Source organism: Adiantum capillus-veneris, chromosome 15 (genome assembly GCF_014529385.1).
Source record: "Adiantum capillus-veneris isolate H3 chromosome 15, ASM1452938v2, whole genome shotgun sequence".
Lineage (NCBI taxonomy): Eukaryota > Viridiplantae > Streptophyta > Polypodiopsida > Polypodiales > Pteridaceae > Adiantum > Adiantum capillus-veneris.
In genome coordinates this window covers 82,318,841-82,345,368 of record NC_140945.1, presented here as the reverse complement: position 1 = coordinate 82,345,368, position 26,528 = coordinate 82,318,841, and the positions used below count along the sequence as shown (strand labels likewise).

The window sequence follows — 26,528 nt, the reverse complement described above, 5'->3', positions numbered from 1 at the left end:
ACTTATCTACTGGGGTGTTTCTCTTTTTATTAGGTAGATACTTCGCAAATTCTTTCAGCCAGACTAATCAAAGCGGTACTACCTTGTGACACAAAGAAAAACTACACAAGAATCGATCTCTACCTGCCCCGACTAGAACTAAGAAGCATGGGCTAACCGTCCCACCATCCGCAGATTGCTGCTTGAGGCATAATGCCCCCAACGAGGACCAGCCTTCTCCTTCCGTGAGTGCGGCATGATCGTGAGAGCAGCTGGTTTCACCGCAGCCTTTATACTCTTCAATCGTCTACTCACGGAGGCATGGACCCAGTTGGTCTTGCAGACCATAAGAGCACCTGTGGATTTGTCCTTACAGAGCACAACCACACTTTGAGATCCGTCCACCAAGGGCCGCAAAAGCTCCTCTACGCATGTCTTTGCTACCGCCTCTTTACCTCTTCTCCTAACAGCTACTGGCTCCAGCCCTCACGGCTTCAGCAAATGGCAGCTCCTGCAATTGGCGGTATCTTTCTTGATTCTCAGTAATAAAAGAGTAAAAGTGATCGGGCCCCCCTACTAGCGCACACCCAAACTTATCATTTATATTTCCCTTATTTAAAAAATTAGAGACTCTTACAAATAAGTAATATTGCCGATGTGCTTTCAAATCGTTTGTCCATGTACAATCTCTTCTACCTTATTGCTTTTGCTAATTGTAGATTCACTTAATCTGATATTTGGAATTCGACTCCAAGAAGATCCTTCATCCCTCGTATGTCACAAACGACAAAGCAATAGAAGGAACAACCACAAAATTGGGAATCGGGCCTTTGTACAAGGCTTCAAAGCCTTCATTGCAAACAGTCTAAGCATACATAATCACAGTGTATTGAACCGGTGCCTTCATCTGATCATCCGCAGTAATGACAAAGAAGACGCCCTTCCATCCCACCATCTGCATCCTCCTTAGTGCCACGTCAAGTGGATATGCCATGGTCTGGCCCACTATACCTGCTGCTGCTCCACATCCAAGTTTTGTAAGGACACTCAAATCAGCATTCTCTTCTCTCTTGATTTCTATGTTCCTCTTCACCAGCCAGTCTTTGAGTGATTCATATACCACAAAATTCAAACCCATGTATGGGATCATACCAATAATAGATGGAAACCAACCTTTGTAGAGCACTAATGGTCCTTCCTCTTTCATTATTGTTGACGCTTCATGGAACATTCCTCGACAATGCATTGGTGAATCCTTTGTCTTCACTATAAGCCTACCTCGAACCATGTCCATAGGATACCTGGCAGACATGCACCAACTCCAATTCTTAGCAATGGTGTAAGCTCAGCATCCTCTTGCCCAGTCTCTCTCCTGGACAACCACAAGATTTCACTTGAAGCATGTTCATAAATGTAAAACTTCACATCATCGTTAGGAATTATTCAAGCACAGTTTGTTCCATTCCCTTTGAAAAATCCACATAAGCCTTTGGTTGACCAAATGTACTTCAAGCCTTGCACTGTGCCATTATATTTAGTCTTCGATGGATTTTGAGCTTGAAGAAGAATCTTCAATCGTTCAAGTGGAGCAACAGCACTACGTGAAACTCTACCAACCACACCTCCAACAATGAGAGACTTGCAAATGGCTAGTGCTTTATCTCCTAGAGCCTTGACTTCAACAATTGCAAGTTTTTCTTCTTCAGTAAGAGTTGCAAGTGTGGAGGCAACCGATTCTTCCCAAGAAGCATAAAGAGGAGATCTTTGGCAAAAGGCTACGTTCCCATGAGAGGAAAACTCATCTTCCGTTCTGCTATGATGTCGTGCATGCTCCTTCTATATCTTGGAAGTTGTGTCCTCTGTCTGAGAAACCATGGAGAACTAGAGCAAAGCAACAATCCAGAAAGCTAATGGAGGCAAGTCGAGTCAGGAAAGGGAAGGAGAGGAAGAGCCACTTGGATGGGGTGAGCGAGCTGACAAAAAGGACAAAGACGCCTTCAATTGGAAGTTGCTGCCACACTTGCCTGGGCAATGGTTAAGTATCGGGGTGTTTTCCCCCGTGTAGGTGGAGGTAATTGGCATAGCCGGTCACACAGTTTATGGGGTGGCTAGTGCATCAAGCTAAGCTAGATACAAGTGCTCGCATCTTGCAGGCATGGACGAGTGTTCAACGCAGTGGTAGAGGCACTGTCTCTCACAGGCCAGGTCCTGAGCTCATTACTGTGTTGGCTGCATGTTGACTTTCCTTTTGGTCAACTGGTTCTGACCCGTTGAAGTTGACTGGGGAACTGGGAGAGGTTGCTTGCCACGATGTCAAGCGTCGCGATATCTGTATCAAGGCTCATTTTTGAAGGGTGACCCTAATCATTCATTTTAAAAGTAAACTTTTACCTATACTTCATTAAGCTATATTTAGGCAAAAATTAGAAGGGCTATTCAAAGATTTTGCAATATTCTATCCTTCTTTTGAAGGGTAAAACTATTTTTGCCCTTCACTGAAAGATAAAAGTGCCTCCGAAGGGCGTCCAAGCCTTCAAAAATTAGTCCTGATCATCGATTCTGCATCCATCTTCGGACTTCTCCTCTCTCTCTCTCTCTCTCTCTCTCTCTCTCTCTCTCTCTCTCTCTCTCTCTCTCTCTCTCTCTCTCTCTCTCTCTCTCTCTCTCTCTCTCTCTCTCTCTCTCTCTCTCTCTCTCTCTCTCTCTCTCAATCAAAAAGTAACTCTCTAAAAGAGCGCCCACCGGCGCACGCTCTTTGAGAGAGTTTCTTCAGAGAGTGTGCTGACGTTCGCTGACGTTAATTTTCCGACTTCCAATCACTGCGTCACTCAAATCCCAGATGTTGCTGCTATTTTTGCCACTCATGTGCATGCATCTGCTGCTGTTTTTGTGCTGCGAGGCTCCTCTCTCTCTCTCTCTCTCTCTCTCTCTCTCTCTCTCTCTCTCTCTCTCTCTCTCTCTCTCTCTCTCTCTCTCTCTCTCTCTCTCTCTCTCTCTCTCTCTCTCTCTCTCTCTCTCTCTCTCTCACACACACACACACACACACACACACACACACACACAGCCCAATCACTCACTTATATGGGTGCTCACAGAAGAGGCGGAAAACTCCAACCCCAAGGACTACGATGTACATATTCACAGACCCAATAAACTAATCAATTAGCAGTGATGGAAGGGATTCTATTCATTTATACAGAGTATGTCTACACGATTCTTTTAAATTCCCATTGGTCGGAATCTTATCAGGATTCCCCTTTCCTCTTCGCTCTTTCAAAGCAAGGAGACCCCAGCCGGTAGGATGTGCGTTGAGATCATAGTTCTCTTCTCTTGTTCACAGTTCCTGCATGTAGTGTGATGGCAGCTATGGGGTGACAGGATGGAGGAAGGTTCAGGCCTTCCGTTGTTTATGAGAAAAAGATTTGTGTGCTCGAGACATGGCGTTCTTGTCAATGCTTGGCTATCTTTTTGTTTGTATAGTTGTATATTAACGTTCTTTTGTTAACGATACTGTTAGAATGGCGTCTTGGTAAATAAATTGGAGGGCGCCAACCCAGCTAAATTGGCTCAAAAGGTATCTGAGCTTACAGGCCCTGGAGATGGTCAGAAGAAGACATCAGAAATAGAGGAAATTACAGATGCAAGTAAGATGAATGGTTTTGCTGTGTCTGCAAATGACTCAGAGGCAAGCAAGGGTGATCTTTTGCAGAAAAGCTAAAGAGTCTTGTTGCCTCCAAGCCAGTGATGCTGTTCATGAAAGGCTCACCCAATGAGCCAAAGTGTGACCGATTCAGTCGCAAGGTTGTAGAGATTTTGAAAAATCTTGGCATCAAAGTTGGAAGATTTGATTTTCTAGCAATGAGGCGGCCAAGCAAGGTCTTAAATCTTTCTCTAACTGGCCAACATACCCTCAGCTGTATATTGCTGGTGAATTCATCGGTGGCTGTGATATTGTCACTGAGATGTATAAGAGCGGGGAACTGAAGGAATTACTGATGGAGAAAGGCGTGGTCCATAAAGAAAGTCTTGCAAGTAGACTGAAGAGTTTGATAAATTCATCACCCACTACGCTATTCATTAAAGGTTCTGCTGATGCGCCACATTGTGGCTTCAACTCCAAGGTGGTGAGCATAATAGGGTATATCTTTTGGTACCTTTGATATTCTTGGTGACAACAATGAAGTTCGAGAAGGTCTGAAGAAGTATGCCAACTGGCCAACTTATCCATAGCTTTATCACAATGGTGAACTAATAGGAGGGTGCGACATCATTCTGGAGCTAAAAGCAAGCAGTGAGCTGAAGCAGAGCTCTCATAATTTGTAAAATCTTCATGAGTTTTGTACAAAATTTACACATTAAAGTACCTGAATCATTAAAGTACCCAAATGCTTGCAGTTCTTTGGACCTTGTAACTATGGCTTTTTGTCATATGTTTATAGTGCAATATTTGAGAACTGTGGTCTCTCAAGAGTTTGAGTTGTCCGATCTTGCCTTCATTTAGGAAGCTTGATACTCGTTGGTTGTGGATTTTTGTCTTACTGTTGAACTTTTTAGCCCATTTCAATTCATGCAGGAAATTGGCACGCCCCAACAAAAACACACACACACACACACAGAGAAGTGTGGGTTTCTGTGTATGCTGTTGCAGCCATCCCATCTCGTGAGCACTTTCCCCTCTCACCAGCAAGCTGTGTAAAGTTGCCTCGCCATCACCTCTACCTCTCTCTTCTCGTCCATGCAGGTGCTATTCAGTACAGGCCATCCAATGCTCGGTTGTATCATGCAGGCTTATTGCTACAGTATGGGGTGTTGTACGTGCAAGTGCCAACTTCGATCACTCAATCCGAGCCAATCCCAATCCGTCTTCTTGCCACCAATCGTGATCCTTTGTCTTGCCATCGATTGCAATCTTGCCCCTGGTCTAGTGTGTGACTGCTCTGCGTTTTGCATGATTTGATGAGTAGATAAGCAAAAAAATGCCCAAGGCTGAACTCAAAACCACTCCCGAGCCCACAGGTGGCGCTAAGATCCTCTATAGGGTCTCCTCTAGCTTGGCTCCCATCTTGCAAACTTCGGAGACCACAAGGCCTAATGCCCTCAAGAGAGTATGGGACTACATCAAGGCTCACAAGCCCCAGAGTAGTACTGAGAAATCGCAGATCTTATGTGATCCTCCCCTTAAGAATGCATTTGGACGAGACAATGTTAAGGTGTCAGAAGTGCTCAAGTACTTGAGTATCCACTTGTCAACACATTTTTTTGATGATGCTATCAGGGTGTTGGCGATGCAGACGACAGAGGGCAAAGAAATAGAATGAGAACGTCAAAGTGCACATGAGGGCAGAAAAGCTTATGATGGTTATGATCCTCAAGTAATTAAGCCAACGGCTTCAATGCAGCTAGCTGCTTGTGCTTTTAACGTAATGTGTGAGGGGATTAGTGGCAGGTAGCTGCATGTCGAGGGAAAGGCATTGGGGAATATTTCCACTAGTGCAAGTCATGATCTGATGAACCTTTGACTTCAATCATACTCCTCGTCCAGCTCTATTGATAACCTATTTGAGAATTTGATGAGACAAGCATTTTGGAATGATCTTCAGACAAACATAAACATCTCTCATGACTGATTCAATGCAAAATATGGTGTCCGCAAGAATTGGTTAATTTGATGTAGCTCCAAGGAAATGCAGCAGCATTGCAGGGGAAGTCAAGTAGTAAATCATGCAGGTGCAATTAGGAAGCAAGAGCTAATTGGCCATCCGATATTAGGAAGAAGCAGGAGGCATGAACACGAGCTTGCACTACTATGTTGATGATAAAATTTACTATATTGCGTACAAACACTCGCTCGGGTTTGTCTTTTCTCGTAAGAACTTGATCGGTGCGTGGTAAGAATCCTTTCATGGTATCATGTAGCCTCGCCCCCAATTACATAGTCGTAGGCACAAATAATTGAAAGGAATGCTCAAGCTTCCACCTTCTTGGCGACCATTTTCTAATTTTGCAAAGATTTAAGAGCTTCTATATTGAATCCCAAACACCATTTTGATAAGGGGAAACCCTAATTCACTCCCTCACAAGCTCAGATACAAGATTGCGAAGAGGCGGGACTGCAACACACATAGATTGGGCAACCATGGAAGCCATTACACAGTAGTGCAAAATTGCTGGTTTTTTCTGTAAAAATCCCCCTTCTCTCTCTTCCCCACGGAATTTTCAGCTGATGTGTCAAATTTTGGGCCATTTTGCCACTTTGGACCAAAACTAGGTCATTTTCATTTCATTTTTGACCCAAAAAATGTCATTTTTGATGCGAAAACTCCCAAACAAAGTCAGAAAAATCCCTAAATTTGTGGGATCACTCGCATAAGCATAAAAAGTATAGATAACATCATTTTCCATCAATATACCATTTTGGGTCACTTTCCATGCAATTCTGCAACGTCGCTTGTTAGTTGCTATTTTTGGCAATTTTTGTCCGCATCAATCTTTATAAGCGAGATGAGTATGCCACCATGAAACACTTGGAATATATACACTGTAAGACAAAATTAAGCATCTTATCAAGTGGAAAATCATGCAAATGCACCACATCTAGGGCCACGACTCCCCGGATAGGTATGTACATGATAATGACCGTAGTAGACGCTTCAACATATATCACAATATATACATGATTGCTTTTATTTGCATCCATCGAGAAGTGTCAAGAGTGAGTGAATGTTTTTATTTCACACTATGTACGTGCCACGACACGACATCCACCCTCTTTGAACCTGCACATCCTCCGGTATGTGCCACAACAACATTTGTAGAGCATTAAAACTCATGGTCATGCGCCATATTCTCACTTTCATCCTCAATTTTCATATAGTTGGCTTCATCATCCTCTTCACATGGTTTTGCATCAAATGGATCAGAATCCCCTCTTCCTTTGAATAATTTAATTCTTTTTCCTGCAATGGGAATTTTCAGTTCTGTCCCATCCAGTTCACGCAAGGTGTAAGTTACATTTCCATGCACATGTTTGACAACATAAGGACCAAACCATCTCTTTGCAAGCTTCCTTATTGTAGAGTGCTCGTTTTCAAGGCTACTATCGTACACCAACACCCAATCACCTTCTTCAATGTATTTCGGTCTGAGCCTATGCATCTTGTCAAATCTGTCTTTGTTTTTCAACCTTGCATTCTTTAGTCGAGCTTTTGCAAGCTCAATGTCTTCAGGCCTTCTTTCTAGTTTCCGTATGCGCAATGCAAGAAGGTCTTCTCTACTCATTCCATCTTCCCATGGCAATACATTCCATGTAAGAACTACATCATCAATTGGCATCACAGGTTTTTGACCATACATCAATTCAACATGCATATAGCCAGTTGACTGAACTATGTGTTGTACGGTCAGTCCACAATGCAAATGGCAGTAACCTTGGCCACTCTCCAAGCTTACCTTCACAAGCCTTAGCTAAATCTTTGATTATTGGAGGATGTCCTCTTTCACTTTTGCCATTTCCCTCTGGGTTATAAGCACAAGTTAAAGATAGTTTGATGCCCATTCTAGAGAAGAATTCCCTTGCTTCATCAACATCCAATTCTCCTCTATCTGCAGTTATCTTTCCCACACACCCATAGTGACAGATCACATCTTCAAGAAGAAATTTACATACAACTTGTGTACTCTTTGTCCTCAATGCATGCCCTTCAACTTGATTAGACAAACCTTCTCTTGCAAGCACAAAATACCTCATTTGCCAAAGTCCCATAGGCATTGTAACCAAATCCACAACCCATTTGTAATGCATGGCTAATGGATAAGTAGGATGTAGTCCATCACAATGCCGTACATTTGAATGCATTTGGCATGTCACACAAAACTCCACAAACTCAGACACATCCTTATACATCCCTTTCCACCAATACCTTTCTTTTACCTTGGCAATGTTGCCCATTCACCTTGATGTACTGCCCATAAACTTTCCTGGAACTCCTTGATGATTTGTTGCTGAGTAACCTTATTGCATACTATGAGCAATGGCGTTCCATCTCTTCGTTTAGGATGTTTCCATAGGTAGCCATCCCTCAAGAAGTATCCATATTCTTTTCTTCTTATCCTCTTAACTTCTTGCTCAGTCCAATCATCCCGCTTTTGCAAAGTGCTTAAACAGCGACCTATGAGCCATTCATCCTCATATAGTTCCTCTGAAAAGGACTCAAGTGAAGACACAAAACATGCATGACTACTCTTTGCATGATCAATAGTGTAAAAATTTGTGCCAACATCGTCTCCCTCAATAATCATGTCCTGTTCATCTTCATACCTTGCCCTAGATAGCATATCTGCCATTGGATTGTCTTTCCCTACAATATGATTGAACTTAGGATTCAAGGACTTTATGTAGGCTATCCATCGCAGCATTGCAATATCAGGAGTCGAACAGTTTGTGATCATTCCAAGAAGAGGCAAACAATCAGTTTCCACAACCACTGATGCCCCTATCAAGTACTCCTTGTCACACCTCAATGTTGTAACCACCCCCCATAGTTCCCTTTTTACTTGTACATAATCGTGTTGGCGAGAACGCAGAATCTTGGCTCCAAATCTCACCACATACCTTTTTCCTTCATCATCATCTTGGCCTAATGCCCATCCTATCCCTATAGGACTCGTGTCCACAATCACAATGATAGGTCTCTCACATGAATAGTCTACCTTTCTCAAAGTTTGCGATGAAAGAAGTAGCTTCTTTAGCTTTCTCATGGCTTTTGTGTGCTCTTCTTCCCATCGAAACTTTTGATTCTTTCTCAACAACCTATAAAGGGGATTTGCTACATGTGCATAATGTGGTATCCAAATAAGATAGAAGACGCAAGCACCAAGGAATCTTTGAACTTCAGTTATAGTTCTACATGTTTCTTTCATGTTTTTGATTGCATCCATCTTTTTTGGACAAGGTCTTCTACCATAAGGACCACACATATGCCCCACAAGCAACACTTCATTAACACCAAATACAGATTTTTGCCCTGATAGGGTAATATTAACTTCTTCAAGCTTTGACAAAATCTTCTCACAATCTTCAATATGGTCTGCAACAAACTTACGGAACCCCCTTGAATCCATAGCTTCATCTTTATCTTTGTCTTCACATCCTTTGATGGGCACATCATCAAGAAATGGCACTGTGATTTGAGGTATGAAGTCACGTAGAACCATATTCATCCCATTCAACATGTGTGCAACTGAATTTGTTGCTCCTTAAGGTAAGATACACATCCTTACCAATCCCAAAGGTGTTTTCATAGTTGTCAGATCTCTACTCTCAACATCTAGCTCAAATTGATCGTACCCTGAATAGAGATCTCCCATTGAGTAAATTGACCTTCCTGCAAACACCTCTGTAAATTCATCCACTATAGGTCCTGTACCCACATTCCTGATGGTAACCTTGTTTACAGGTTGCATATCTTTTATGAACCGCAAAGCTCCATTCTTCTTAGGCACAGTGAACAACCTATTTGAATATGGTACACAAGAAGGCTCCAAGATATCCATGCTAATCTTTTCATTGAGTAGTTCTATTAACTTTCACAAATGTGCTTTTGGAACCGGAATTGGGTGTAGATTACAAGGCACGTGAGGGATAGTGAAGATCACCATAGGTGCAACAACATTAGGATCAACACACCCTATCTCATGTGGCTGGAAAGAAAAAGCCTTACCATGTCTTGAAATCATTTCTTTAAAACTTTTCTTCTCTTCTTCTGTTAAAAACTCTTCACAGCCAACTTTTATCTCTTTTAGGGATTCCATTGTGAACTTGTGTCCAGTTCTTTTTGGATCCCTGAGACTCGGCTGCAAAGAAGCTTGCTCTAGCTTTTTCTTGCAATCTGATGGTAAAGGTAAGGCCACTGGTCTCACTTTCTTTGCCACCGTTTTGTAATTGGTCTCCACATGCACTTCCGGTCCTTCATTAGCATTGAAATATTTCTGATCTTCAAAAGCCTCAATCACACCATAGATTTCCATAGAGCATACTTCCACAATGTGGGTTCCATCTTGCATGCCAGAATCCATTATAGCTTCAAGCTCAAGCATAGTATCTACATAAGAAAATTGTTCAAAGAAACCTGAAATGTATTCACTATCCTCTATGAAACCATTTTCTTTCATGTATTTCTGTACACTATATATATATTGTCGTGCACTTCTTTTCATATCCTCAAGCTTCATAAAACATACTGACCCATGCTCTCTTAATCCCTGTAAACCTGTAGAAAAAGCTTCTTCTTGATTTGGGTCAGGAGAGAGTCTTTTTCTTCTTGTACCATTGCAATCCCGCTTCACAATGGTACATGGCCAAAACCCCTTGTCTCCCTGTACTCTTTGAACTCTTTGTTCGCTTTTGGTAGAGGATACTCACGAAGACTATTGCGATTCCTCTCGTGATTCACATACACAGTCAAAAATTGCACAGCTCACTTCCCATCTCTGCTCTTTACCCTAGAATAAGCAGAACCATCATCCAAGACCTTTGTTTCCATGCGAACAGCTGTGAAGTATGGCTACACAAGGATAAGAGGATAGGTAGACATCTCCTGCACAAAGAAATTTTGCTCATCCTTCACATTACCAATCGTCACTTTCACATTTCGACAAGCCCCATATAGCTCTCTTGATGAGTTATTTGCGGCTCTAATCATCCACCCATGGTCTATGTCTACTATTGGCCACTTACCCTTCATGGAAAGACTCTTGGACATAAGATTGATCTCAAAGCCATGATCTATCAATGCAACATATGGCTCCTCAAGATCACCCACCTTGACTAAAGTTTCTGTTGTAGCTCTTGCCCAATGACTTTTGGAGTAGTGGCTTGTATAGGAGGTTTCATCATCATCATCATCATCGGTAAATCTAGCATGTGCATCTCTTTGAGAAGACTGGTAGCATCCTACAACATTTTCATCACAATCACTCTCTTGGACATGTATTCCATGTGCCTTAAGTGACTCCCCTTCACCCTCAAACTGTGGAGGAATAGACTTAGTGAGAGTTTGCCTCTTTCTTTTTATGATATCTATAATTTCTTCATGAAACTCGTGTTTAGAAATTCCAAGAACCTTACCCAAGGTAAACTCAACTTTGCTATTCAAAATCTTGTCCTCCAATACCTACTTTAAGTTTGTGGCAACTTCAATGTCAGATTGTAATTTGTATGTAGGGCCTCTTGCTTTAGCTTTTCCTTGCTCTTTCTTCTTTCCTGTAGAGGCCTCCTCCATAGGAATCTCAGGAGGAGGAAGCACATGTGGTGGAGCCTCATAAGAAGGTCCTGGATCCTTTCTTCCACCAGCTCTTGTAACCCTCTTTGAAGTAGAAGGACCTGCATCTCCATTCTCACGTCTGCGATTCTCTTCCAAAATTGCTTCATTTTTATAGCATTTTGCAAGATAGGCATGCACTGATAAAGAGTCCACAGGGTCATCCCAACCTGTTGTATGGCGTATGCAATCACCGGCTTCATGAAATACCTGTTTAGTTACCTTCCCTTTTTTGGCTGAAGCTACTGCATATGGACACAAGCTATCAAAATCCTCAAAATCATCTGGAGTATACTTTAACACTTTCTTTGGAATTAGCTCTATCTTTTCCCCATAGGTAGCAGCCTCCACTGCAGAAATAGCATGACTAGTTGCCATATCCTCCACTAACTTCTGCATACCTCCTTTTCCAAAGTTAGTTCCTAATAGCATACCTGTCTCCCGCAGATGTATCTTGCCATCCTTTTAAAAAAAAAGGATCCCTTTTGAAGGCATCACTAAAGCTATCACAATCCCTTCTGCCATGGTCCATGCCATCACACCATATGCATATGTGCACAAATCCTTCTTTGCTTTGGGATTTTTGTCCTACAGCAGGTTGTCCTTTTTCTTCAAGCCGTGTTAGCTTTAACTTCATTTCTCGCATGCCCTTAACAAGCTCATCAAGCATTGAATTATTACCTTTTGGACTCACAATAGTAGGCTTTGGTGGAATCTCTCATGTGCTAGGAGGAGAGGTAGTACCATTCACCACCATCTTGTGACGTTGCCTCTTAGCAAGCAATGAGACTGCGTCTTCAACCTCTTTCCACTCAGCCTTTAGACCCTGTTCTGTATTCTTCTCTTCAAGGAGTAGCTCTAGATTTTCTTGGAGCTCATGACCTGCAGATTGAAGGAACAATTTGGTATTTTCACTATCCAAAGTAGCCTGCTCTATTCCTGACAGTTGAGCATAACGTCGCTCAAACTGTCTCAACAGTTCGGTGATGGAAAGTCCTTCTTTTGGCTTTGCAACCCATTCCAAGAAGGTCCTTTTTGTAACCCTTTCAGATTCCTCCATGAAGTATTCCTCCTTTAGGGCTAATTTGAATTGCTCCCAACCTTCTCCATGCTCCTCCCTGATTCCCCTTACATGGTCTCTAATCTCAAGGACCACAACAAGCTCAAAACTACGAATCATGTCCACCTCTCGAACCTGTTGTAGCTCCATCTCCTTTACATAACCACACAGAAACTTTGTGACATATTTCCCTTCAAATTGGTTCATTTTGTTCACAATATATAGCTTGAAGGGATTTGGTTGCTGGCACCTCCCTTCTTTCTACAGCCTGTTGTTGTTGCATAAACATGGCGAATGCTTGAAACATTTTCATTGTGCCTTGATCAAAAAGCATGCCTCGTTGCTCTTGTTGATCCATATCTTTAATTATTTGTAATTAAACCTTTCAAAACAAGTATTTGAATCCCCACCCCAGCTGCTTCGTGTCGGGTTCACCAGAAATATCGGAAAGTGTGCGGTCTAGCTGGGAAGTTGCAGAACCTTTGGCTGTGAGAGTTCATGTGATGAGAGTCACAAACCCTTTGCGAGAAAGAGTTTGTGGAGAATCACCAACCCTCTTTCTAAGGGTGACAGAGAATCTAAGAGCGTTCGTGACAGCAAAGTCACAAACCCTTTTTCCTATCGTGCTTGGAAATTGCTTGTTTTCGTAGTCGAAAGTATGATGAGAGGATCATCAATTCACATTCAATTTCACTTGAAAAGACCATTGAAAAACACTAATGTTTCAGCCATGAAACCTTGATGCTCATATAAGCACAATTCTCAATCAAAACCCAAACCTCTTTCATGGTAGCCTCGCCCCCAATTACATAGTCGTAGCATCAAACAGTTGAAAGGAATGCTCAAGCTTCCACCTTCTTGGCGACCATTTTCTGATTCTACAGAGATTTAAGAGCTTCTATATTGAAGACCAAACACCATTTTGATAAGGGGAAACCCTAATTCACTCCCTCACAAGCTCAGATACAAGATTGCGAAGAGGCGGGACTGCAACACACATAGATTGGGCAACCATGGAAGCCATTACACAGTAGTGCAAAATTGCTGGTTTTTTCTGTAAAAATACCCCTTCTCTCTCTTCCCCACGGAATTTTCAGCTGATGTGTCAATTTTTGGGCCATTTTGCCACTTTGGACCAAAACTAGGTCATTTTCAGCTCATTTTTGACCCCAAAAAATGCCATTTTTGATGCGAAAAATCCCAAACGGAGTCAGAAAAAATCCCTAAATTTGTGGGATCACTTGCATAAGCATAAAAAGTATAAGATAAGCATCATTTTCCATCAGTATACCATTTTGGGTCACTTTCCATGCAATTCTGCAACGGTGCCTGTTAGCTGCTATTTTTGGCAATTTTTGCCTGCATCAATCTTTATAGACGAGATGAGTGTGCCACCATGAAACACTTGGAATATATACATTGTAAAACCAAATGGAAAAGCATGCAAATGCGCCACATCCAGGGCCATCCCCAGATAGGTATGTACACGATAATGACCGCAGTAGACGCTTCAACATATATCACAATATGTACATGATTGCTTTTATTTGCATACATCGAGAAGTGTCAAGAGTGAGATGAATGTTTTTATTTCACACTATGTACGTGCCACAGAACGACATCTTGTGGGATCACTCGCATAAGCATAAAAAGTATAGATAAGCATCATTTTCCATCAATATACCATTTTGGGTCACTTTCCATGCATTTCTGCAACGGCGCCTGTTAGCTGCTATTTTTGGCAATTTTTGTTCGCATCAATCTTTATAGGCAAGATGAGTGTGCCACCATGAAACACTTGGAATATATACATTGTAAAACCAAATTAAGCATCTTATGAAGTGGAAAAGCATGCAAATGCGCCACCGCAGTAGACGCTTCGACATATATCACAATATGTACATGATTGCTTTTATTTTCATACATCGAGATGTGTCAAGATTCAGGTGAATGTTTTTATTTCACACTATGTACGTGCCACGGCACGACAGCGTCAACACCAAAGCCGTACCTCCAAGCTTGACGCTCTTTAGTGGCTCAAAAATCTGGTCCCTCTTTCAAAGCAAACCCCCTCCAAGCTCTCCTCTCTCTTTCCTTAGCTTCCCCCAAAGAAAATAATCTCCCCTTAGGAGGAATCTAGCCTTTCTTCAAAGGGAATTTTTTTTCCCTCGCCCATGTTGCCTTCTTTTTTTTTGAATTTCTGTAGAATCTCCCCTCTTCCACACGTTTTGCATCCTCATTTTGGCATCACTTGCATGCTCCCCACAATGGCCAGTGGGCATCCTTTATTACATGTGAACCACACCCCCTTGCCGCCACCTCGGCCTTACGCATCATGCACATGATCCGTCCCTTAGAGCCGAGGGGAACAAATATGGTGTCGGAACTGTCTCCCGTGGGAACCAAGCCTTCAATAAAAAATGTTGGTTCCATTTCAAGCACGCAAGAATGAGCATGTTGATAGAACCCTGTCATCAACTGCTTCACGCAACAGAGGGTGCCACCCATGGCCACCATGCAGAGACACCAGGGTTGCCGAGGGCACCTCGCCATAGCTTCCAAGGAGCTCTTTACGCCTTGCATACCTTCAATGGGCTCACGCCCTTGCCCATATACGCCATGAGATTCCTCATATTTTAGAAGATTCCTTTTTCAAAACTAGCAACGGCCCGGCAGGCTTCGTGGTATCCGATTGCTTCTGTAGGAGGTATAAACTCCTTTTGCGAGGTTGAAGGAGGAGGAGGTGGCGGTTTTTTGTTTGATGGAGAAGGGGGAGGAGGAGGAGATTTTGGCAAGGGAGGAGGTGGTGATTTGGGCGAGGGAGGAGGCGATGATTTAGGCGAGGGAGGAGGTGAGCTTGCTTCTTCTCGTACGTGCCTCTTTTTGGAAGCATCTTCCCCTCGTTGCAAAGCAGATGCTTCCGCTTTTCTTTTCTTTAAAATCTTGATGATTCTTTGGCGGGTCAGATCCGTCGCCTATCGCGCTTCCACATTCCTCTCTCTTTGAATCTTCTTTAGCTGCTCTGCTTGGGTTGTTTCATCACCTGCATCTTTCTCCTTCGTTCCTTCAGTGGACTGCGAAGAAATGTCCACTTCTACAGCCTTTTGCTCTGCTTCTAACCTTTGCTTTTCAGCCCGTATGCGAGCTGCATTTTCTATTCTTTCTTGCCTTTCCTTCTTGAATCTTCTTTTTTGTGTTTGTTGTGTTACAGTAGCTCTTGTCTGTCTGTCAGCCCGTAACTTGGTTCTCCTTTCATCGACTCTTTGTTGGGCTTCTGCATATGCTTTTTGAAGGTCCAACTGTGGTACTGCACTTCTTTTTCTCTCGAGCGGCTTTGTGGAGTCTTCCTCCTCGATTTCTTCAAACTCTGATGGCCCTTTGTCTTTCGATTCTTGAGATTTTCCTTCTTCATCAGTCTCCGTTTTTTCTTCATCACTCGAGCTTTTGTTGGAGGCCTTTGCTGAGCGCGATGATGTTGCGCCAGGGGTCGTCCTTACTGAATGAGCAACCAGCTTTGCTTTCTGAATTAGGGCCGTTTGAGAACTGGTAGCAGCTGACAGATCTTCAATCATTCCCAAAGCTTGGTACGCTATTCTTGTTAGCATTGGCCCTGCGTTCATGTAGCTTTTGTTTTTTGCTGAGCTTTTCAAATTTGCTTCGACCAAGTTTTCCAAAATGTAAGAACCGTAGTCGCAGCGAATGGTTCTATTTTAGGCTATCGCTAGAGCCATGACCACGATAATGTGCAGGATTGGCTCGGTGTAGCGAGGAGGCTTTTGTACTCTGAAATGTTGAGAGATCAATCTCATTGGCAATTCCAGCTCTCCGTATATCATGTCACTGTATTTGTATTTGTTTCCTTTTGCTTTGACGAATGCCTTCTCATTATCCAGTGACTTTGTCTTTGCCAGAAAGTCGTGTTGCCCTAGGAGGAAATGCAAATCTTCGTTGATGATTTCTTTCGTGATCTTTACTTTCACCTTTGATCCATCCTTGTCCGTGAGCATTGCCTGCCCATCATATTGTATCGAGCTCATGAGCTCGTGGGCCCTCATGTAATCTGTTCCCCATGGCTATAATCTGAAAAATTGCTCCAAATGCACAGCTCGCACTGCCTCTATTACCTCTGGCCTTCGGTGGAGGTTCCATATCTCTTGTGGCATGATAATTGTCTTTACCATGTCACCATCAGCATCCTTAAACTTCGAGATGAATATGTGGGCAGGGATCTAAGCTAGTATTTCATCCGAGATGTGAGCCTTTTCATTTGTAGCGAGCTCCTCCACTTCATATGGTGTTGTTGTCCATTGCCTTTCTTTCTTTTGGCGAGGCATTCTGTGTCAGGAGAATCACAAGCTTTCAGGATTTTCCTTTCGCAATCAATCGCATTTAGACTTTTAGTAAAAACAGTTCAAAAGTTAAAACTGATCATAACTTGAACAAATTTCATCCATTCTTGTCCATATTTCACCAGTGGGACTAGGAAGATTAGAGCTATGACTGGTTAAAATCTGAGCCAATTCTGGACCTGAGGTACACCGATCGCGATCGTAGTTCTAAGCCCAAATTAGATTTGATCATATGAGTGGGTTGCTGATAGTTGGAGGGTCATTTTGGTCCACTCTGTGTTTCATTTGAACCACTTTTGAGTTTATAGGTCCCAATTTTGGGTTACAAGGGAGTTTTGGACTAGACTTTGTCTTTTCATGAGTTTTTGATGTCCAAATGGCTTGAAACTTGGTTGGTGACTTGAACAAGATGTATACAAGGGATCTGTTAGGTTTTGGTCAAAATCAAATGCTGAGGTACACCGATCGCGATCGTAGTACCTAAGCTTTTTTTGGTGAAAACTAGATAGTCATGGACCCCTATGCCTACCTAGCCCACTGATGATTTATTTCCAAGTTTGGACTTAATATGAACAAATTAGAGCAATTTTTCACTGTTTGACCTTATTTTACTAAGTCTAACCATATTGGGTTTTCGTGATGAAATTTGGTTGGAGCCTGGAGTTAGTTGAAGTTAGTTTTAGATCTTCCACTGCTTCCATGATGTGCTGCTACCATCAGCCTACTCCACTGTCTGATTTCGACTTGATCATGCACTTTATACCCCGTCTTGGGAGATTTTCTAGACTTGTGCATTTTTCATGCATTTCTTGGATACCCATGTGATATTTGAGCATCTTTAAGTCACCTTTTGGTCTTTGGCATTGGTTCCGCCCCAATTCTCCCTTTGTGTGGTCATTCGAGACTGAAATGATTATATCTGTACTTGTAGGAGTTCTGAGATCCATTCGAGGTTTTCTACAACTATTCTGACTCTTAGTCAGACAGGTATGCCCTTCAAACTATCCATCATTATTTTTGACCGGATTTTGGGTAGTTGTAGATCAAATTTTCCCGTTTCGGTTGTGTTTGACAAATTAGGCCCATTCCATGAGCAAAATTTGTTCCAAGCCTGGGCTAAATCAAAAGTTGCAAAACCTGCATCTGGGGGCACCGATCGTGATCGTACCACAAAGGCCAAAATTAATTTTGACACCTGCAGATTGTAGGCGAGGCTGAGGGGAGGGTTTTTGCATATTCTGTCCCAAATTTTGTTAGTGAGGTACACCGATCGCGATCGGTGTACCACCACCAAACTGTGATTTGATCACATGTATTTGTTCCTGACCTTGTGGGGAGCACATTGATGTGTTCTGTGCCTAGAAAAAGTTTTGTTTGGATGTCTCTAAGGGCCCTTGACCTATTTGGCCCGATCCGACTTTGATTTGATCTCTTCGCCCATTTGTGCAATGATTCGCGCTTGCATGCGTAATAGACTTGATCTTTACTTGATAAGGAACATACCTGTGAAGTCTGGTATGAAATGCAGGCTCCGACCATCCTACGGGGTAGAAATGTGGCAGCTCGCTCTAGGTCAAGAAGCTCTCTTCTTCTCTCTCAAAATGTCAAAATGAATAATCAGCTAGAATTTGGCCTACCTGACCTATATCTTCTGTTACGGCATTAGCCGCGCATGCAGTCCTGCGGAGGTCTGGACACTGCGGATCAGGAGTCATGCGGTATGCTGCGGCCGTAGCGGCAGTTCTTCATAGGATATCATGGGACAGGAGTGTGTGCACCGTTCCCGATCTGCGCTGGAGCAGCGGTTGTATATGGAGGGGCATACCTGTCTTTTGATGAAACTTAACCAATCTCTATGATATTCATGACATCTACTGTTGTAACTCTGAGTCTAGAATATACATGAATGAAGCAAGAGGTGTTTTGTGCCTGTTTACTGTGTACTTCCTTCTCTTGTCATTCTATATGTTGATGTTCATATGATGTAGTTGCGGGTAATCATTTCCGTAATGCCTATTGCTCCAGTGCGGGCAATAGCCATTACATCTGGTGACCACGATGCGTGATGGACAGCCTACGATGAATATGCATGCGCACTAGCTCGCAGGGTCCGCCTGACCCTGTGGTTCCAATTGTAGGAAGACAACGGAGGAGAGGCGGTTCAGATGAATTTGTCTTTTCTTCACCGCAGATTGAGGAATCTGTATCTCCATCACCAAGCCCAGTGCGTGGTAGGCGGTTGCGGCGAGCGAGACGTACTCCGTGCAGTCAGTCATGTCCTCCTGTCGTACGTTCACCCTCACCCACACAGGTTGCTCCACCACCGTCTCCGGTAAGCAGTCCGGGGGTATCTACGCCACTGTCTCCACCTCCTAGTTCTTGTCAACTTTTCCCGGGAGGAGGAGGAACAGTTGGGCAAGGGGTGATGGCTCATCCTCAGATTAAGTATAGTCGGTTTTGAGGTCTTTCGAGTGAAGACCCTGATGCACATTTGCGCCAATTCAATAAAGCTTATGGATTGAATCATCCTGGGGTGGTGATTCCTCTCCATCAACAATCAGTGTTTGAATCTACACTCTCAGGGAAAGCTGCAAAATGGTTGTCTGAATACCCTGATGACCATTTCCAGACGTATGCCGACGGATCCTTAGCGTTTCTACGAAGGTTTCGAACGGAAAAAACAGTCCCTCAAAATTTGGAGAAGCTTCGAACGCTCCGGTAGAAGTCATTGCCAATGGAGGATTACGCTGCAAAATTTCGGATGCTTTTGCAGAGGGTACCTCAGGCACAAAGGCCGGCAGCCAAAGTGCTGAATGATTTTTTTTTTCGGGGGCTCAACAAGGATCTTAGAACGGCTATGGCAACAGTGGATAAGGTAACTACTCCACTGGATATTGTAATTGTTAGGGTTGTAGTAGCAGGAGAGGCTTTAGAGGATACGGAATATCCAAAGAATTCAAAGAAGAAAGATCGGAAGAAATCTCATCGGAAGTCACAGGACAGTGGCAGTGATAGTTCGGAGTCGGAATCCGCAGTATCTGATTCCTCGGACTCAGGCAACAGCGATTCGGGGATAGAATCGGAGGAGACACCCCGAAAAAAATCCCAGTGTCAAGGTGTATCATCCGGATCGACGGAATCAGCTACAGTGGCTAAAAATCTGAAGCAAATATGGTGTACCCAATGTCGGAATCCGGGCCATGCTGCTCAGGAATGTGCAATGAATCAGAAGTGGTGTGCGATTTGCACGACCAATACTCATAATACAGTGGAATGTTATTTCAATGGCCGGGGTCGTCGGAGTAGAGGGGACTCTTCTACCTGGCAACAACCACAGATAGGGCAGGGACAAGAGCCTGTTGTGGTGATGACTCATGCTCATACATCAGAGACGCATGTGCAAGGTCAAGCAGGAGGACGGGGTCAAGGGGGAGGATGAGGTCGCGGAAGAGGTGTCCGAGATCCTAATCGCCCCAAGACATGCCTTTTCTGTTTGGGGGATGGACATTGGCGATCTGAGTGTACTGAAGCTATGGAATACGATCGGAAAAAGCAGGAACACGCTGCAGAGAAATAGCCTAGTGTGGCTATGGTTCAGATTGAAGGACTGGAGGAGTCTGACCCAGTAGTTTCATTAATCACGTGATCAGGTAAAAGTGTGGTTCCAACTCCCGATGCGAAAATTTTGGATTGGACGGTTCAGGAAGAAGTGCGGAAAAAGACTGTGTCCTAGTTGCCACAATCTGCACCATCAGTGAAGCTAGCAAGACCATCGACTATGCCAACGACTGTGGGCATGGAACTAAAGGAAGGGAAGCTGAAAATAAGGATGATATTAAAGAACATGAGGAGTGGAATTCAGTTTGGAAAGAGGTTCTCATGTCACCAATTCAAGTATCTCTGGGTTCATTGTTGAAATTAGTCCCGAATTTCCATAATGCATTGCTGCGACAATCGGCCACTGAGCTACGGGAAGTCGCCATTGGGAAGGTTGAAAGCGAGGATGATGATTCAGTCCCATTGCCAGTGAATAGGATCACAGATACCCGCATTCCGGAGCTTTTAGTTCGATACCATGGCACATACATTGACAACGTACTCTTGGATGGAGGAGCGGGGGTAAACATTATCACCCAAGCAGCGTGTGAGTGTTTTGGTCTAAGTGATTGGGAGCCTGCACCCCTTGTAGTCCGCATGGCAGATCAAAGAAGAGTGCAACCAGTGGGTTTACTTCGGGGCATTGTTTTGGATGTAGCGGGCTTATCCTTTGCTGTTTCCTTAGTAGTCTTGAATATTGAAGATCATAATCAGGATTATCACATTATCTTGGGAAGACCCTGGTTACGACAAGCGAGGGTAAAGCATAATTGGGAAGCAAATATGCTTACACTAAAGAAGGGTAAAAGAAAAGTGCGTGTGATGCTGGGAACATGTCGACAACCAGTTCAGACAGCATGGCCAGTGATAGCTGAAACAGTTAATATGGTGGAAGGATTAGAAGAGGATGAAGAGGAACAATTTCTCAAAGCTAACCCGGATTTGGTTTCTCTATACCTTGCGGATATTTCTCTGATTCCGAAAGGGAATTTGGTGGGGGTTTCAGGAACTTCAGGAGGAATAGGGGAGCAACATCAGGTGCTTCCGAGTCCTGAATCATTGGAGGACGTGATTCAGCAAGAACGAGCGTTTGAGGCGCAAATGGGAAAATTTACAAGGGTTAAGGAAGATGAATTAGAGAAGGTTTTTCTTGGGGAGCAAGCGGAGTCGCAGCCCATATACATTAGTAAGCAGCTGGAGGCAAGTTTTAGAGATGATTTGATGAAGTTACTGACAGAGTTTAAGGATGTTTTCGCATGGGAATATGTGGATATGCAGGGATTGGATCCTAAGTTTTATCAGCACACGATCAATATGAAACCGGATGCGGTGCCAGTGAAGCAGCACTCATACACGATGAATCCAAATGTGGCAAAGCAAGTTAAGATGGAAATTGATCGCCTGTTGGAAGTGGGTTTTATTACCCCTATTGATAGTCCGGAGTGGATTTCTCCAATTGTGGTCGTACCAAAGAAAAATAAGCAAATCCGAATTTGTGTGGATTAACGGAAATTGAATGCAGCTACTGTTCCAGATCCTTTTCCTCTTCCGTTTTTGGATTCCATTTTGGATGATGTAGCAGGTAATGAGATGTATACTTTTTTGCATGGATTTAGTGGATATAATCAAATCCGAATGGCATTGCAAGATCAGCCAAAAACAGCTTTTATTACCGCATGGGGAGTATTTGCTTGTACAGTAATGTGGTTTGTATTGCGGAATGCACCTTCCACTTTTCAAAGGGATATGTTTCAAATCTTTGGGCCTCATTTGACGGATTATATGAGGATTTTTTTGGATGATCTCAGTGTTTTTGGAGCACAATTGGAGCATTCCTCGGGCTGCCTGGCCGGAACAAATTGAGATAGATCCACATCTTCTGGATGAGGTCTATCGGGCACATACTGTAGATTTTATAGGCTTTGGCTATATTGATATTTCCTCCTCACCAGAGCAGGGTGCAGAGCAACCACCGGAACCTTCCAACCGGAGGTGATGAGTGTGGGTTCGCGCAATCCACCGTGCGTGCCAGATGTTACGGCATTAGCCGCACATGCGGTCCTGCGGAGATCTGGACACTGCGGATTAGGAGTCATGCGGTATGCGGTGGCCGTAGCGGTAGTTCTTCATAGGATATCATGGGACAGGAGTGTGCACCGTTCCCGATCTGCGCTGGAGCAACGGTTGTATATGGAGGGGCATACCTGTCTTTTGATGAAACTTAACCAATCTCTATGATATTCATGGCATCTACTGTTGTAACTCTGAGTCTGGAATATACATGAATGAAGCAAGAGTTGTTTTGTGCCTGTGTACTGTGTACTTCCTTCTCTTGTCATTCTATATGTTGATGTTCATATAATGTAGTTGCGGGTAATCATTCCCGTAATGCCTATTGCTCCAGTGCGGGCAATAGCCATTACATCTTCCCGAGATTTTCGTGACGTAGGGATGATTTTCCTCACCTTTGATCCCGATATAATCAGCATACCACCTGTGGGTCGAACCGCTTGTCATTCCGGCGTCGTATGACCATTTAATGCGATTTTGGCGAAATGTAGTCATGATCATTAAGGCTGAAATTCGACATCTTCATATTAGCTTCATATCTTTCATGCTTGATAACCTTATCATGATACTTCGGCGTTTGCTTCCAGAACTTGATTCCGACACTCGTGAGCGATATTTTTTAATTTTTGATGTTTTATTAACGAAAATCAAACAAAATAAATTGAAAATACTTATTAACTGGCAAGCCTTGTCCTCTGATTCCCCTTCCACACAAAAAACATTTTCTTTGACATAAATTTCAGCTCTCTTTTTAAGGACACCTCTTTTTCAAACTCCATATCTGCTTCCAGCCACATAGGATCCCAAGAAGCCTTAATGATATCTGCTACCAACGTTTCTTTCCCATTGCAAAGACAAGTGGAGACAACAAACGTTCCCTTCTCTGGCATATAGTTCTTTGTAGCAAAGCAATTTTAAGTGAACTTACATCTTTTCGGAGACCTCTTACTTTGGCATGTGGCAGTAACCTGCATAGAGGTATGCGAGGACACCTATCAGCTGGCAATACCCTGCAACGACCAATAACATCACCACCTGTAGCCAGCTAGATATTACTTGCTATAAGAGCATTGTTTCCATCTTCACCATCATCCTCTATAACTTCAGAGTCTACATCTTTGTCCTGCACGACATTTGTTGGTTGAGGTAAAGGGTTTGTGTCAACATCAATCTCTTCAGCTTCAACTAATACAAAAGCCAGTTTCTTCTTTAAACTTTTGTTGGGACTTTGTTCAACGGATGTTGACTTTTTTGTCTTCCTCTTTGCATATTTTCCCATTGCAAACCTGCAACAGAAAAACCATCAAAAGCTTTGAGTTGAAACCACATTGCTTCAGATCTTTCTCATTGATGTCATTTTTTGAGCAAAATAAATGAATTCGTTGCTTCACCAGAGGTTTCAAACTTGCGTTTGGAAATGCAAGATGCAACCCCATGGTGAGCACACAATTTGTTGCAAGAAAGTTTTTGGCTACCATGCATCGGTTACTTTGGACACCACAGCTTAGAAAAGGATAAACACTAAGTGCAGTAAAGTTGCATGAAATCAAGATGTATACAAAAATGTACAAAATACAAAAGAAAACAAGATTTACACAAAGCATAGCAAAATTGAACAACGCCCTTAAAATCCTCAGGAATGTTCATAACAGATTAACAGTTCATGGGCATGTAGTCTCACAAAAGACCATGGAATTTCTCAAACCCTTTCTCCTCCTCTCATGATTATTATTCCTTTGTCTCCATTAATCCAGCTCCCTTTGCTTCATAGCTCTTTTCCTCCTGCCATCAATCTCTAGCTACTCGCAACATACTATGATTTCTTTCCTCCCACCTTAACTTAGAGCCATGCTCCCTTGCCTTTGGTCATCAATATGATGTGCTATCAAGGTTGAGAGGACGGCTGACAATACGAAACAAGTGGCTGCTACCAAGTAATCTCCTCCCTCTCTCTCAGTTGTTGCTGCAGGTCGATAAGCAAAAGGGCAAAAGGGACTCGGCAGCCATACCTACAACAGCATGGAGTTGGCGGCCATCGTCATAATAAGCAATGCATAGTAGCTCCCATACTTGCAATGGAGGGCAGCTAGAGGTAACATGTAGCCCAAGTCATTGCCGACTCCCACCCTATTTCATTTTTAACGATCCCATCCTCTCTCTCTCTCTCTCTCTCTCTCTCTCTCTCTCTCTCATTTATTCTTTTAGTGATGGCTTACCCTAACCATTTGAGCGAAAAACAGATTTTAATTGAAAAATAGATTTTAGTGATGGCTCACCTTCGCTGGGAACTGAATTGCGAACTGCGAACTGCGAACTGCTTGGAACTACCCACTGCGAAAATATGTTGAACTGCAAAAATCTGTTGAGTTGCTTAACTTAGAAAATCTGCGAACTGCTGGACTGCGAACTATGGACTGCGAACTACTTGAAAATCTATTGAACTGCGAACTGGTTGAAATCTGTGAACTGCTTGGAACTGCGAACTGGTGGATCTGCGCACTGGCTGAAAATCTACGAACTGCTTGGAACTGCCCACAGAGAAAATCTACCCACAGCTTCTCTCCTCACCTGGCTTCTCCAAGTTGCGTTTCCAAACACAAACCTCAAAGCGTTGGTGAGTGAACTGCCCACAGCGAAAATCTGGCCACAGCTTCTCTCCTCACCTGGCTTCTCCAAGTTGCGTTTCCAAACGCAAACCTCAAAGCTTTGGTGAGGACTCAAAACCTCAAAACCTCAAACCTCAAAGCCTTTAACTCCACACTCATGTCTCACCAGCGCTCCCATGAAAGCGTTCCAAACGCAAGCACAAAACCCTTGGTGAGAAAAATAAAGTCCCCTCTCTCACCGGCACTCTGAGATTTGCTTTTCCAAATACAACAATGAAACCCGTGGTGAGCAGATGAAAACAAAATGATTCATTTCTCCTCACCGGCCTTGTTAGAATAGCATTTCCAAATGCAATAACACTGACCCCTGTGCACAGATCTTGGAGAGTGCAAAAACAAAGTTCATTTCTTTAGCTACAACAAAAAATGGTGAGCTTTTGCCAAGAGCGTGACTTCTGCACAATATTATTTAAAAATCAAAATTATTTAAAAATTAAAATTGATATTCACAAAAAATTGCTTTAAAACTTTAATGAGCATAGACCAAAAGGAAATGTTTTAAAATTTAAGTGAACATAAATCAAAAGCTACTTTCCTCGTAAATCGTGACAGAAGCTTTTACTTTCCTCATGAATTGTGTTCTTTTATCAAACAGATGATTGCACGAACAGATCCTGGTCCATCCCTATCAAACAGAAGATTGCACGAACGTTTTAAATGCCATCCCATTTATTACTAATGCCAACCCTTTTCTCAGCATTTTCTCAAGGCTCAAGAAAATGATTTCTATGGATCTGGCTTTGGATATTAAAATCGAACCTATCTTGTCCTGAGCTTTGCATTTGTCTCTAGATGCTTCACTCTTACAATGCCTCACTCAGTTCTTATTACATATGAAGAAAGAGTTCTCTCAATTAGATATGACACAGAGATGTGTGATATTAGTCTCAGTGCTCTAAAGGAGTATTTTCAACTTGCAGACCCAGACATTATTCTATCTGAAGCAACTTCTATAGATGATGTAGTTGTATCTCTTTCTATAGTTTCATTAGAGGATGGAAGTCATGGGTATAAGCTTCATGATAACAATGGAGGTGTTTACAATCTAGAAAAGTGACAAGTACAAAAATTGGTAGAAAAAGAGATTAGCATTCTTTCAAGTCTTCAGCAGCTTCCACTATGTAGCTCTCTTCATGTTGCTCTTTCTTAAGCACGAGTTAGTCAAAAACTTGATGAGCTTCCGCTTGAATATGATGGCTATTGTTTGTTTGAGCTTCCACCTTGCAAAGATGGTTCTAACATGCAAGGCATGGAGCAAAGGCTTGATGGACATGTTTGGACAACATACAAGACCAGCTCTGTTGATGCCTTTAAAGGAATAGTGAGAATAAGTAGGTGTTGTGGACACGTAAGGTGTTATAACATTGATTGTGCTTGTGTAGATATGTTTGGAGTAGTGAATGAGACTCAGTGGAAAGAAAAGCTTCAATATGAGCCACCTGTTGGACCATTTAACAAAGAAAATGGAGTTCTTCTTTGTAAGCATTGT

General features: G+C 42.9%; 1 protein-coding gene and 2 pseudogenes across 1 annotated transcript; 1 reads left to right on the top strand and 2 right to left on the bottom strand.

Annotated features, from left to right (window-relative positions):
• Window positions 1-704: 704 nt before the first annotated feature.
• LOC147440971 (mitochondrial adenine nucleotide transporter ADNT1 pseudogene) lies at window positions 705-1,854 on the bottom strand (annotated as a pseudogene).
• A 1,296-nt stretch (window positions 1,855-3,150) lies between these two features.
• Window positions 3,151-4,139, top strand: LOC147440970 (monothiol glutaredoxin-S17-like; annotated as a pseudogene).
• An 18,957-nt stretch (window positions 4,140-23,096) lies between these two features.
• Window positions 23,097-25,157, bottom strand: LOC147440969 (uncharacterized). The gene is made up of 4 exons (XM_086483370.1): window positions 25,113-25,157; window positions 24,942-24,996; window positions 24,650-24,722; window positions 23,097-23,659 (listed from the first exon to the last, which is right to left on the bottom strand). Exons 1-4 carry the CDS (start codon window positions 25,155-25,157, stop codon window positions 23,419-23,421), a joined length of 414 nt encoding a protein of 137 aa, XP_086339496.1. The 3' UTR covers window positions 23,097-23,418.
• Between the last annotated feature and the right edge of the window lie 1,371 nt (window positions 25,158-26,528).